At 39.0% G+C, this 15,563-nt stretch overlaps 1 protein-coding gene across 5 annotated transcripts in view; it reads right to left on the bottom strand.

Moving 5' to 3' along the window:
• Positions 1–427: 427 nt before the first annotated feature.
• phf1 (PHD finger protein 1) overlaps positions 428–15,563 on the bottom strand; it is a 28,135-nt gene continuing 12,999 nt past the window's right edge. For 3 of the 5 annotated variants that reach the window (XM_034697849.1, XM_034697848.1, XM_034697846.1), the window contains exons 10-15: positions 13,176–13,243; positions 12,489–12,626; positions 8,683–8,761; positions 7,135–7,250; positions 6,244–6,330; positions 428–4,745 (exon numbers count right to left, since the gene is read on the bottom strand). In XM_034697849.1, coding sequence (XP_034553740.1) covers positions 4,235–4,745; positions 6,244–6,330; positions 7,135–7,250; positions 8,683–8,761; positions 12,489–12,626; positions 13,176–13,243 — 999 coding nt within the window. In that variant the 3' untranslated portion in view covers positions 428–4,234. The remainder of the gene's footprint in view (positions 4,746–6,243; positions 6,331–7,134; positions 7,251–8,682; positions 8,762–12,488; positions 12,627–13,175; positions 13,244–15,563) is intronic. The other 2 variants (XM_034697851.1, XM_034697850.1) reach the window with 1 other exon arrangement.

Below are 15,563 nucleotides of genomic sequence, written 5' to 3'. Positions count from 1 at the left end.
TATATATAATTGTTTTGAGGCTATTTTAGTTTCATAGTTGGAAAGATAACTGAGCCTATCTTCACGTCATCAAACTTCAGACTAAACATGAACTTTATTCTCAAATGAGTTAAGAGTTCAAAGTTTGGGTTTGTGGTTGACAATTAATTTGCACTTAACCAAACATGAACCACATTTTAACTGAGCTACTGAGCAACTTCTAAGGACACTTTTGGAAGAGCTAATTGCCTACATACAGAAATCCATAGTATGAATTAAATCATACTTTTAACAAAAAGACAAAGGGAACACAATAAAAAAAAAAATAATAATAATAATAAATAAAATAACAATAAATATATAATAATAACAATAATAAAATAAATACACAATAAAAATACACACAATATTGAATCACCTGAACTGATAGATCAAAAATGAAACCACACGAGGTGAAACATTTTTTATTATTCATGTTACATATTAAGTGTCAACGCAGATTATACATGTACAAACATAATTTCTCCAAAAATACATCAAACTGAACTTGGACTTGACTTCTAATCAGAAAAAAAGAAAACTACCTCTCTCAAAATAAACTGTTGTTCCTCAATGTTGATGTTTGTTTTCCTCCTATTAAGTTTGAAACTAGTCTGGTTTTGTTCCACCAAGAGTACGACCTAGAACAAGCACTTGACGGGTAGAGACGTACCATAGAAAACACACAAATACATTCATCACCATCGCCTAGAGAGACACCTCTTCCTAATAAACTACAGTCAGAAAGTCACTGAGGAGGATGGAAATGGTACATCATTTCACTGTCCTGAAATGGATGCAAAAGTGCAGGAGATTCATCAGAGAGGTTTGAAAGAAAATCTGAGTTTTGCATTGGTTTGATTTGAACAGTATGAACTCTGTTTTAGTCTAGTGTTCTTTTTTTTAAACTAAAGATGTTCTACAGTCTATTATTAAGACAAAACTGCAAAAGTATACATTGTGTCTGTTATATCGAAGAAGTTGCTGAAATAAACCTCTGTATAAAATATAAACTCTGAACTTGCACCACAGTATTCTAGATTAATGTAACCTGTTTGCACAAAGATAAAATCCAACTGCAGCACATCACTTGTCTCTATAAATACAGCTGAGGAGATCAGTCAGGCCTTGAAGGAATGAGTTATTTCAATGCATTATCATTAAGATTATTGACTGTTACACCTTGAAGTATTCTATGTTGAGATGTTTGGGCTTTTTTAGATGATAAAAGGGGTTAAAAGTGCATCTTATACACCAGATTTTACTGCATTTATTTAGCCTCTTATAGAATTGTTCTGTTAATGAAACATTGAGTGCTAAAAAAAGATGTGTAAATTAAAGGTTTGGGTTTTGTTCCCCAGCATTCTGACGTTTGGTATTGGCTGCCCCTACGACATCAAGCTGAACAGTGGCCGGACTTTAGGCTGATCTTTATGAAAAATAACATTCATCAAAAACAAACAAAACGAAAAACATTCTTTCAAAATAATTTCCATTCTGGTGACTCCAAACAGACGTTTCTAAAGCATATACAAGTCTTTTTTGTTGTTTGTTGGAATGTACAGTAACATCACAGTCTGTTCTGATTTAAAAAAAAACATTGTAACTCGGTTGTATATCAGTAATCTAGACAAAAACCATCCTTTCTAATTTACAGTAATATGACCTCACTCACCCACCTGTCACCTGATTGGTCTGCGTAGGTCAGCTGACCAATCAGCAGGTACACAACCCATATAGGCACTATGCAACCACGTCAAAAAAATAAAATAAAGGTATTCGATCATAGCAATATATTGTGAATATATAATTCTATCTATAAAACAAAAGCCCTCTTGTGGCTCCTATTTCTAATACTTACAGTAGTCTAAATTCAAATCATGACAAAATCTAACGAAACAAATAAGTAACTCCCGTAATAACATGTTTACAATCTCTTAATAACATACCGCAATGAGAAAAAATACTAAAACCTCCGCCTGATGATGAAATAAAAAAGCTTTAAAACCAGCAGTTGTGTTATCTGTCTTCATGGCCAATAAAGGAAAACAGCTTTCATATAAGAAGCCAGTGGTCACCAACCAGCTCTCATCTGGGCTCACTGATCTCTAAGTGAACATTAAAGCTACAGTAGGCAACTTTATTCCATGAGAATTTTTAAAGGACCCCTCCTCATGAGTCATGTTGACCTCACTGGAGTAAAATTGTTATCCTTTATACTTATTTTGTCCAAAAAACACAAAAGATTAATAAGAAATTTGAAAAACAAATCCTTTTATAGGCCATCATCACTGCTTACTGTGACATCAATTGGTTGCTCCTCTTTTGTTACTCTGTCTCCCCAAAATGTTTCCTGTGTGAGTGACATCCATTGAACTGTTTGAATTTTGACACAGGCTGTGGCTCAAATGAGGCGAGAGAGGAGCTAAAACAATTGCATGGTGGGAGATGTGACCCATGAGTGCTTTTTTTAGACTGTGCCCGCCTTAGAATTAAAACAGCTCAACACTGACGTCACCTAAACGGAAACATTTAGGAGACCAACAAAGCAACCACGATGTAAGCTGTCGATTGACGTCACAGTTTGGTGGCCTGCGAGTGGATTTATCTTTCGAATTGTCTCAAAATGAATCAACCTATTGTGTTTTTTTGTGCAGCAAACATATAAAAGACAAACATGTTAATCCAATTAGATCAACAGGTCTCATTAGGTTTTTAAAAGTGTGATTATTGAGATGTTACTTAAAATGCTCCTGCTTCTTTGTATTAAGCATTTCAAATAATCGCCCGGTCTGAATCAAATAACCATACAGGTTTAGCTTGCACATAACTAGCCAATCTCTGCATAAACTTGCATCATCCGGCTTCTAGTGACCTGTGTTTGCATGCATGTTTGCAGGGGTTTAGAAGAGAGGTCGAAGTAGCAAAGGGAGAATTGGGAGTTTTTTCCCCACTGGAATGCTAACACTGCTTACCGCTACTTTACGCATGAGTTAGATCAGCTAAATAAGCAACACATTTTCACTGTTTCTGGTTTCACATTGTCAGGACCATAGACTGTATATTAAAATGGAAGTGTTGACTAAATGTGAATCCAAAAGATTTAGAGCTCCCCCTGCTGTCAGGCTGCAGTATAGGGCCTGAACCCTGCCACCTTCATTCTAACAGATGGAGCGAGGATCAAAGTAGAAGAATTAAATACATGTCAAATACATTTACTCAAACATGTTTCTGTCATTATAGTTCTTATCATGCTGATTTATGTCCAGTGTTCAATAATAGTTTTAATTAGGTATTTGACATTAAAAATAGGGGATGTGGCCTCATGACTGACAGCTCTGTTGACAAAAGCAGGCTCCAGCAGCGTTCTGTACTGGATTAGCAGAGTACAAGAAGAACAGGTGGAGCAAATGTAACACAAGATATAGAGATATTAAACTTTCCAAGCCATGCATGTTTGCTTCAAACCAACACAAGAATGTCTTGCTGTGGACTATATCGACCTGATGTGTATTTTTTTTCTGGAAGTGTAACACGTGTTTTTTTGGTTAGCCTGCCTTAGTTGCACCAGTGCAATCTGTCAGCACCCAGGGAGGCGGCCTTTTAGCTTCTTATCTCACAGAGGGTGGAAATGAAGACATGCTGTCCAGAACATATGCAGTCAATGGTAAAGACCAGAGGCAGGAGGAAAGCAATTAAAAATAAATCCACATTTAAAATTGTGAAATGTAACAAACAGAAAATTTAACACGCTTAATTTGACTCACTTTTCCCATTTAGTAACACTTTTATAGCATACACTTCTTTTTTAATTTCTTATATTGTTGCTTTCTTTGCTCTAAATCAACATACTGTAGTTGTACAATAAGACCTTATAAGACCTTTTCTTCAGGGTGTGGCCCAGAGACTTAAGAATCATCAGGAGGTTTTAGTATTTTTCCTCATCACAGTAAAACGTGATAAATGCAAAAGGCATATTCCAAAGTTAACAGTACAAATATCAGAGAAACACCAGCAAAGAGGGACATTTAGGAACCAGTAGTGAGCTATAGTGACGTTCAGTTGAGGTGGTACTATGAGAGAAACCTGGATTCGCAACATGAAGGTTCTTGTTTTTTCTTTTCGTCCTGTTTGTACTTTAAACACTGCCACATGTTACATACACAGTATTCCTGTGGCGAAACAGTCATTGCGTCTCGTGTTTGCTCCGTCCGTGTCAGTACAAACTCACGTTCTCCCACTCCACCAGGTACTGCACCTTCCCGTCCGGTGTGACACGCCTCGCCAAAATCCTCACTGCCTCTCCTCCTCCCCAGCTCCTCGACACTGTCCCGTCACTCCCAGCGACCGCCATCCCTCCTCCTCCGCCCCCCCCTCCTCCACCGTCACCACCTCCTCCGCCTCCACCTCCATCGCCCACGCCACCACCTCCGCCCATGGCAGGTTGGTAAGGAGGCAGGTCGCGTAGGATGGCTGGCTCCAGCTGCTTCTGCCCCGTCTGGTGTTGGTGTTGGTGGCTGTGTTGATGGTTGTGTTGGTGGTTGTGTTGGTGGCTGTTTTGATGGTTGTGTTGGTGGTTGTGTTGATGGTTGTGTTGGTGGTTGTTTTGATGGTTGTGTTGGTGGCTGTGATGGTGCTGGTGGAGGTGGTGGTGGTGGTGGTGGCTGCCGTTTGAGTTGTGGGGGTAAGGGAAGCAGGGGGGTGGTACTCTGCAGGTGTCCTCCGTGCTGGGAAAAGAGATGGACACAAGCAGAGAAGTTAGGAACAAGGACAGATTTATATCACTTCATCATGCCTCAAAAAATATAACATCAAACATAAAGGAATCATCTGTAACCCAACATTTTCATTGGAACAAAATGATAAGGTGTGTACAAGTAAACTGATTTAACACAGAGTTATTCCCACGAGATGGTAAAACAATGTAGAGGCGCTCTAACTGAGATAAGAGGAGTTCATTAGTTTTGCATTTGCACTCTCCTGCTTTGGTTTACTCTGGCTGCTTTCAAAAAGAAACAAACATAGAACCTCAGTACGCCAAGAGCAACATTTCTTGACTAGGTCTGACCTACATTTTTGTTGCTTGACCTAAAATACTAGTCCAAATCTGAATGCTTTACCAAAAAAGAACCTGTCACAACCAAGGATACAGTCGCTAATACAGAAGAAGACAAAAAGATGCTAAATACACCTTAAATCGTAATTCTTATCTTTATGTATCTATATACCTTACATTTATATTTTTATTCTTATCTTTATGTATCTATTTTTATTTTATTTGTACTTATTTAAACGTATTCTCGATTTGTGCTTATGTCTGTGTTGCTTCACCAAGCGAATTTCCCCCAAGGGATCAATAAAGTATTGTCTTATCTTAAACTGTAGAAATGTCCTTTGTACTTTACATGTGTACAGTTATAGGGGTCCTGTAGAGCTTCAGTATCAAAATGAACAGGTGACGGCTCAGTTGGTCAGTCAACTTAGTTCTATGCTTTTCTGTGTTTTCGGAAACTGTGTGCTTGTTCTATGTCATCAGTGAGTTGGTAGGTCTGTGCATTTTGCCCGGCTAGGAGCTATCATAGCACAGAGCTAACAATACAGGCTCAGCAGTTTAAAAGTATTCAACACTTGTTACACCAACAACTCCAGCAGCAACTTGCAAAATGTTCAATGCTCATGTTTGGAGGGGGGGTTGATACTGCACAAAGTACATCCCAACTGATTTGATCAAGCCTCTCATGATTCATCATGCCAAAGAATACTAGTTCAACCAAACAAAGTTGCTAACATTGGGTTCTCTAATTTATTGTTTGAACGAGTAACCTCTGAAAGCAGTTAAAGTGAGGTGGTTGATCACTTGGAATCCAGGTACAGTTTACCATCCTGTAAAGATTTGTCCGACACCTCTCTGCTTGAACTCTACGAGAAAGTGTGCAAACATTTATCAACAGAGTCGGAAGATGTTACAGCAGTGAGCTTCACCACACATATCTGGAGTTCTGATGTTTGCCTGTTATCACTCTTAAGTCTAACAGCACACCGGTTGGAGACACGCCACACAGTGCAGACAAGGTGTAAGGACTTGGATCAATGCATGCAAACTGCAGAGCATCGGATCAAGTATCCATCCTTCATAGGTCACGACAGATTTCTGAATGTACTCGATAAGTGTCTATAAATGTCAAGCAGAGGTTAGTAGAAGAAAGGATGACATATGAGTAAAACCTGTTGTAGTGATGAAGACTCCTGGAGAGTGTGTTGTTTCCGTTGTAGGTGGTGTGGTACAGCGCGTACATCCGCTTGGGAGGAGGGCTGCAGATCAGAGACACACAAGTTGAATTAATGATGACTTAATAAAAGAGTGGAAAATATGCAGTTAATAAAAATTACTTATTTACCCCTACAGACAGATTTTGTGGATGATACCATTCAAGGGTCCGGTGATGCTGTCTTGTCTTAGCTAATTGCATGTTTGTTTGTTTTTGGGAGGGTTTTTTTTGGGTGATTTTCTGTCACTTATCTCTCCCTGAAATGCTTCAGGCTCAGTTTCATGTATACATATTGTCTCCCCCAGATTGTAATTCGTTCTAAAAATCATTTAAAACGGAGGACTGCAGAGGAAATGAACTTTCAGGTACTTTACTTCAACACCTCTGATGTTACCCCGATGCTATGGAGGCTATAAAAAGACTTCTTGTTTGTTTAAATGGTTGAATGGTTAGTAGTAATACTCTCTAAGAAGTAAATTATTATATTGGGGTCACAGCAGAAGTCTCAGAGGTGCTTATCTTCCAATTCATAACAAGTCTACCTGCATCATCCCACCACATAACTGACAGTCATGGTGCTGTATCCCCCGCCTCCAGGGCGCTGAGGCAAACTTTATTTGTGTCGTTCCACATTTCATTAATAACTTTTATTCTTATCAGAAACTCTGACGCCTTGCCAGCATTTCCAATCACTATTTGTACAGCGTCTCATAAAAACGTCTGTGTTTATCTGTTTCGGACGACAGATCAAGGTCAGAGACAACGCTGTCATCATGAACCAAATACTGAAATTCAATGAGCATGTAATCTCATCAAACAGAAACCAAAGTGCAACAACACCCCTTACCTCAAACTGAGCTCCTCCTCTGACTTCCTGGAGTTGTAAAGGCTGGCCCCTCCCACGTAGCCATGGCAACATGGCAGCAGCTCAATGGGGTTGGCAGCTACTGGGGGTGGACAAGGCTGGGCACAGGAGACACACACAGATCAGCTTGTCTGGGTGCCAACATCATCACAGGATTCAATGAGGCCATGATACCTCCGTGCTCGCACATACATTAATTTAATTCTGCACACAGTGTTCAGTTCTGTGTTTGATTATTATACATAAAGGTTTGCATGCTGAGAAAAGGGAGTTGATGTACATTTAGTCATTTTTTTAATTCCTAAAAAGAACAAAAAAGGGCTTCAGTTGGATGTCCCTGCTTTGCCTAAGGGCAGATATGTCTATAAATCTGCACTACTAGCATTAATGGATGTGAGTCGCATCATCAAGGCTCATCAGACACAGCCGTAGGATGTCTCCCCCTAAATGTATCCCCTTCACGGCGCATCTTTTGGAGGTGGCTGCTAAGTGAAGCAGCTCTGGTGACACACGGACTCACTACCCGTGAAAAGTTAAAACATCGGAGCATCATCGCAGCGATCAATCACGGGAAACGTCAGCTAAAGGAACATGCATTTCTCATCCCTGGACTGTGACATATGGCTCCACTCTTGGCCCATTATCGCTCCCTTCTCCGGCGTTACTATTAGGAGGGGAGATTATTATTCAGTGGCCTTTGTCCACGTCTGTGCCTTTAAATGGATGTGCTCTGTCAGTGCTGCACTGTCAAGGTGCCAGCGCCACCTGGCCAAACTGTAATCGACTGCAAAGTGCACTTGGAAATGATCCCAGGCTATAGCATATCTGCATTCCTTCCCATCTCACTTTCCCCCCACGACAACGAACCTGCTCCTTCAAGGCGGACGAAGATTAGCATCAATCAGAGGTGCACAATGGGGCCTGGAAGAGCCAGAGTGAAAACTGGTGCTCTGTGAAGCGTATTGTTCCAGGATTACTGTATGTGCACACACACACACACACACGGATCAGAGTGTTGTGTAGGAGGACGCAGTACAATGAGCATTGACGGTTAAGAATGCAGTTTAAAAATAGTAACTGCCACATGTGATGTTGCCTGTTTCACGGGGATCCGCTGGGAATAGGGTTTCATGATTATGATAAATGCGGTGCTGAACTGCAGATGTTGATGAAATACATGAGCAGGCTTTTGTGCAGCCAGGTTTGCATTTGAATTATAGATTTTAACTGAAACACACGACGCATCAACTCTCACACGCTTCCCTTCGACTCTAAAGCAGCAGCAGGCGGTAAACATACGGCAAGAAGAAAAATACAGAGGCAGGAGAGCTGCTCTGGCTGTTAAAAGACATGCAGACTGATCTAGACTGCAAAATGAACCTTCATCACTGCCTCTGACTGACAGGTTATTTGGATGGCAGAGGGCTGTTTACCTGGCTGCATGAAAAAAAAAGGAAAAAAAAAAATCAGGGAGGTTTTGAGGCTCAGACCTCCCCCCTTTCGCCCTGAGTTGAAGACAGAGGCACTGACCTGTGTCTCTATGATGCGACGCTTTGATTTACGCGACTCCGGCCCCCCCACTCTCCTCTGGCAGGGTAGTGACAATGGGCTGAAGGGAACAAAAACACACATAAATTAAAACACACATACATAATCCCAATGTGTGAGGTTGTGTTTATTAGTTTGTCTCCATGACAGCCTATTGAGAGGTGTAAAATACAACAAGATGAGGACAGAGAGATGAGAAGTGGATGATTCTGATGTGTTATACAAAAAAATAAATCTCACATATATATGAGCCCTAACAGCGGTGTGAAAACACATCACATAAAACACTCATCCTCCTTCTTCTGCACTCCCAAACTTCTTCTCATCACTATTTTCTTCTTCTGTGTGAAACTGAACCGCTCATCGTCCCCTGACTTCTTTTAGACTGAACGTTTAAGCCCCCTCAAACGTAGCCCCTCCAGGCGGAAATATCCATTACAACCCACTGTGATGAAGGCTGAATGGCAACATACCACACATATTGCTATAAATAGAGTAGCATAGGTAGTAGGGATTTCAGTGTGCACTTCAGTCCTGGAGGCGATGCTAAAGACAAGAAAACAAGAGTCATTTAAATGATGATGATTCATCCTCAGAGGTGTTAAACTGACATGTTTGCCGCAGGGTAACACAAAGATAAAGTGACGCCCAGCTTTATGTCAGTCAAATTGTGAAAATTTAAACTACATTGAACTGATCTGTGTTTAAAACTTTCTCTTTGATGAAGCCTGCAGAACACTGTACATTCAGTTATAGAGGTTTGACCTGTGGTGGACTGACGCTCACAACTCAGCTGCCAAGGTTTTAGCCAGTATCAAATAATATGACCATATCTCTCCGGTTTTAGCTTCCTTGCACTGGCTCCCTGTTTGTTTTAAAATTGATTTTAAGATTTTACTGATTACTTCTAAAGCACTACATGGACTTACTCTGAGCTATATAGCAGACCTTTTAGTACCCTACGCATGCACTGAGATCCTCGGGCAGAGGTTTGTTGTGCATTCCTAATACAAAAATGAAAAGGGAAGGGGACAGGGTGTTCGCAGTGAGGGGTCCGACACTCTGGAACCATCTGCCCGAGGAGATCAGGTCTGCTGAGTCTTTTAGCTCTTTTAAATCTTGTCTGAAAACATACTTTTATCGTAGAGCCTCTCCTGATTTAATCTGAATTTCATCTTATTTTGTTTTATTTTATTTTATTTTATTTTAAAGCTCCTATGAGAAGTTTTGAGTGGTTGTGAAACAGATCCATATTGATACCGATGTCTCTTTATCACCTGCAAAAGCAATCTAGACCATCAGCGACATGATTGAAAATTTCCATATACTTATTTTTTATGGATGAAACTACTTTGAGGGGGTAGGTGTCGGACCAGATGATTGACGGCACGCTTAAATAACAGCATTATTATAGATTTTAAAAGTAAAATATTCACAGTAAGTGATCCATTGGACTATTGGTCAGAAAAAAAAATCTACCTTCTACAAGTATAGGACGATATCAGGAAAGTTACAAGATGTATTTGATTGCCCATAGGGGGCGATGAAACGACACAAGCTGAAAGTTCCTCACAGGAGCTTTAACCGTCCTGAAAAATATATTTCAAAATAAGTGTAGTCCTTTACAGTTCTTTCATTGGAATTTTATGTCTTTTAAAATATGTTTTATTTCTTTATCTTGACTTGTGTGCTTTTATGAACTGCCTGTTTTATTTTGCTGCCCATGTGAAGCACTTTGTGACTTGGTTTTTGAAAAGTTCTCTACAAATGAAATTATTATTATAATTATTATTAGGTGGCGGCTGGTTTGGTAGCTTGTCAGTTTCGTTCTTAATGTTGTAACACACCTGAGTGAGTGGTGAAGCAACAATTGCTATTTCATGACAATCCGTCCTAAAGCTCCTGTGAGGGACTCCAATGAGCACTAAACATGATCTCAACTTTGAAATTAGGCTGAAAACAGGTCTGAAAATCTATGACCTCATTTCAACCAGATTTTCTACCCAGCTAAAACATGGATACAACATAAACATGAGTGAACATTTTTTAGCCCTATTATTTTGGGGGTGAAAGGAGGATGTGAGTGATTATTGTGACGGCATTTCTCCAAATTCATTTTCCAGCAGTGGTTGAAATCTGGCCAATGCAAAGATGGCATTTCAACATGTTTTATTTTTTATACAGAAATTATAAACACGCCACATTATGGGCTGTTTGATGTTAAGAAGAAGCTCCAGAGACATTGAAGGAGAGCAGTTTTAAACATTCTCCACAGAAGAAGAATAAAAGGAAACTTCACTGAAGCTGTGCAGCTCTAACTACAAAGGTAAAAAGACCCTGAACAAGGGCATAGTTGATACGGCACACTAATCCAACATCACACTTCTAATTTTTACGTTGGTGACTTTTGTGCCCCATGATACAATCATTTGCGCCCAGTCACAGGACATGCGACTCGAATTGTGGTTTATGTCTGTGAATATGTGATGAATCTTATGACAGTTGCAGATTTTCTTCCCTCTCCTCTTTCTTACATCTCTGTGCAGACACTTTCTTTGTTATCTCTTTCTCTCCTGTCTTCCCTTAAGAATATGGGGGAATAGGCAAAGCTAGAGCGTACAGCATCACCTGGCAGGGCGTCAGCTCTAGCCCAAACAAGCTTATGCCCTGGCTCTGCCTTCCCTTTCCTCTCTAGACTCCTCTCACTGTTTCTGTTTTCCCTTCTGAAGTGCGGGTAAGAGAGCCAGCAAGGAGGGCCGTGGTCCAGCTAACTGTTGAGCCTCCCTGAGGTGTTGTGTGCCTAACTTGACAAAACACCAGTGAAGAGAAGAGCTCACTTCATAAGCCTGGTGATGTAGCTGCCCGTCTGTTCCCATCTATCGTCATGTCTGGGTTGTTGGGGGTATCAGGGTCTTATTGTAGGTTACTTAACTTATCAGTAGAACATAAATATTGGGATGGGCACTTATCCTTTTCATTAGAGCACAAGCACCCTATGTTTATTACAAATTCTGGTGAAATCTGGTATACACACAGACGTTTAATCAATGCTTACAAATAACCTGTATAGAAATTATGAATCTGGTTGGTGATGGTCTGGTATGCTGTAATAGGTCTTATCGAGGCGACAGGAGCTTTGAGTTTCAGACATATCTTTCTCGGTGAAGGATTGACAAACTGACTACACAAAAAACATCTTCTACTTTTTACTTCACATGTTGTAGACAATCTAAGAAAGCAGGAATCTAGATTTTTGTGGCCAGCAGTGTGACTTTATTTCTAGTTTTCTTTTCTTCAAGTTGCCAAAGTTGCAAATATCTTTTGAAATGAGCAACTAATATATGTTAAAAGATTGTTTCCATGCAACTAAAAAACTGTAAAATGAACAATCTAATCAAAGCACCACCTCCTTCACACTTCTGGACTCTTAAGACTGCTTCACTGCATATGACTTTATTATAATTCAGTCTGAATAAGCACCAGCCAAATGCAAGAAATTATTCAAAATGAAAAAGCGTGTCTATGAAATCTGCAGACGACAGGACACGTGCATGCACACACACACACACATCTGCACGCACACACACTTGCAGATGTAGAAACGTAAGCCCACACAGGGGTTTTATACTCTTTTATGAGATTATTAAGACACTGATACTTTTGCTGGCATATGAAAACTGCAGTCCTTTGATTCCTGAGTTAATTGTTCATGCATAATGACTGTGTGCCCTGTGGGAATCCCAGAGCTTTGTTGAGATAAGAGCTGAAAAGAGAGACGCTGTCCTTACACTGACCTTCTCCGGTGTGTGATGTTGATAGGTGGGTCAGTGATGAGGGGCGAGGAATCGGACGTCAGCGGAGGTGGGGCTCGGACCTGGAGTCCAAAAAGACACTTCTTCTTCTTGATCTCCTTTCCAGAGACAAACCTGTGGGCAACATCAAAGGAGACGCTCTCATACTCTGGTCCGGTGTTAGTACTTAAAATGTATCATCCTCTTATTTGTGTGTGTTTTCATAACTCTTCTTCTAATAAATTTAATGTTGTGTAACAAAATGTACTTTAACTCCTTATGGAAAAGACGACTCGGGAACATTTCAAAGGTAGCGTCTGTGTAATTAAGTATACATAATTGGAGCAGACTTAGCCTGGAGAAATTTGCAGTTTTGTGACTGCAAGGTTATTTTTAGAAGTTGCAATGAACAAGAAAACACCTCCATGCTGGTTAATGTTATTCAATAATAATGTTCTCTAACGCAAAATAAAAAGCACCCTAATATGTTGATGTCCATCCAGTCTAATTAGACGTCACATCTGTAATCACTCTTTATTCAAAGTCACACCTTTCACGTCTTTTCATTTCAAGCTTTTATGTACGACAATACACTAAGAAGACCCCTCTATTCATGGAGTGCTACTCATCAATCCAGTCATGTGTAGTCAGTGTTTATTCTACTCATCATATGCGATGACTTACCTGTCCTTGTGGGAGTTCAGCGCGTTGAGGAGATTGTGACAGCGGTCTTGCCTTGGCGTGTCAGAAAGCTGGAGGACGACAGGAATGAAAAATCAAAGCTGTGTTTACACAGTGAACGGCCATCAGACGGACAACCTTTAATGCATACAATCATTTCTTTCACAGTCACTGACAGCAGTAGTGGTAATATGGAAAACTACTTGTTGCAGCTACATGACTAACAAAAAAACCTCGCTGTGATGTGATGACAAGACGAACAATACAATTTAAATTGTCTTTTAAAACCAGCTTAAAGGACAACAAAAAAGCTTGTATAGGAAATGCTAAAGACATTCCCCCCGGTGTTTCTGTCACTTTTATGTTACTGTTTATTCTTTGAGGAGCAACGTCAGACTTTAAAACAGGTGGAACTACAACTTTGAACACTTTAGTTTGAGGATTTGCCAAGCACATTCATGTTTACAAATTCTGGCTAGTGTCCTAGATTTGTGATATCCGACCAAGGAGAGCCGGCCCCATGTGGAATGCTATTTGTGCCACTGCCAGGGGTAATACAGGGAGATTATTGAGTAGCTCATCTAGCTGAAAAAAATAATGTATCTATCTACATATCTGTTTTTGGAGAAATAATCTATATCTGATTACTTATTGCTGTTGTGCAGATGTTTGGGGAAATTCACATTCAAAGCCTTAATATACTGGCCACCAGCTACCATAAACTGACTGCACAGTACACACATTAATGTTATATAAATATATGTTAACAAGAGTGTCTTAAAGTTACCAAGATTTGGTGAAAAACAAAGAAGATAGAGTAGTTTTCTAAAAACAATGTATGAGATAATATCAAATGAAAAGCCTTTCAGATAATTCAGGGAGAAAAGAAATGCTAAAAGTAAAAGAAAGTTTAAATAGCTTGCTTAAAGTAAAACTGTTGAAGGAAAATTAGCACACTATTGAATATCTGACTAAAATCATAACAGAAAAAGTTAGCAAGAAGTTTTGGATAGCGAACTCAGTGGTTAGCTAGGCTAAACTGTTGAACAATATGCTAAAATTATGACGAGGAAAAGCTAGCTCAAAGTTTTGGTTAGCCAATGTTATAGTTAGCTTAATGGCTTATGAATAAATTCTTAATCAGTTTGGTAAAATAATGGGACAACAAATGAAAAAGTTAGCTAAGTAATGGATAAATAATTGATAAGCTAGCTTAAAGTCTTGGGTATACTGTTGATAAGTAAACTCAAATTACTGATATTATTTGATGAAGTTAGCTAGAAGGAATGAAACTGAAAGGGAAGAGAGGAGTACTGGATAAACTAGTTAGCTTAAAGTATCAGATAGCAGTTAAATAAGTTAGCTTTAAGAATGCTAAAGGATAAACTGTTGAAAAGTTAGCAAAATGCACTGGATAATATTTGATGTGCAGTAGTTAGTTAAAAGTGGAAAACAGTTTAAATAGATTGCTAACCTAACCAGCCATGTCACCCAGTAATCTAGCTTCCCAGATTAGTCAATAAACTTTCCTCTACTATCAACAAAGGCAAGAAAAGTGATCTTAGAAAAGGTGTATTAAAAATCCTTAATTTCTTGATTCATAGGTGACATAGTTAGCTACATTAAAATTGATAAACGTTTGAATTAGTAAGATTAATATTATTGTTAACAGACAAATGGCTAAATAAATAAAGCTATATTTTCCTTTTTATTGGTATTGTTAATGTTATCACTGATATTGTCCCTTTGAGCTGATGTAAAATGTAAAGATCAATAAAGATGATCATATCTTGTCAAGTTTTATCCTATCTTATCTTAAATAGGTTGTCATTAATTAATAAAAACATTTAAATACCAAAAGTAAGAAACAAAATGTTCATAGATTTAGACCTGAATGTCACGTATGAGAAACATACAGTAATGGTTGAATTAGTTTTGTAAAACTAATGAATAAATGGTTCAAATCATTATCTAAAAATAGCATAAAATTAAAGATTAATACAAATACTTAGCTAAACCTACTGGTTGAACACCCTGAAGTAGTGGGGATGCATTGCTTACTGACCAGGTTGTGTTATTGTAAGTGTTAGTGATACAAATACAAAATAACTATTAAACCAATTTAAATGCATGAAAACAGATGGTTGCAATACTGACTTTTCTTTAACACTTAGTGATTGCACTATGTTAAAAATACTTTAATAGATTGATTAAAATGAGCAGATTTGGAACATGATAGATAACAAGGGGTAGATGAGCACATCTGATAAAGCTGTAATGTTGGGGACTACTGTCCTAGATAGAGACATGCAATGTCATCAGCGCTTCTTTAACTTTGTTGTGCTCCCCTTTGAGCTTAGGCAGAGGTCATCCTTTGGTAACTTTTAATTT

This window comes from Notolabrus celidotus, chromosome 12, assembly GCF_009762535.1.
Source record: "Notolabrus celidotus isolate fNotCel1 chromosome 12, fNotCel1.pri, whole genome shotgun sequence".
Lineage (NCBI taxonomy): Eukaryota > Metazoa > Chordata > Actinopteri > Labriformes > Labridae > Notolabrus > Notolabrus celidotus.
The sequence above is the reverse complement of the archived record's forward strand: the minus strand, read 5'-3'. Positions and strand labels throughout refer to the sequence as shown.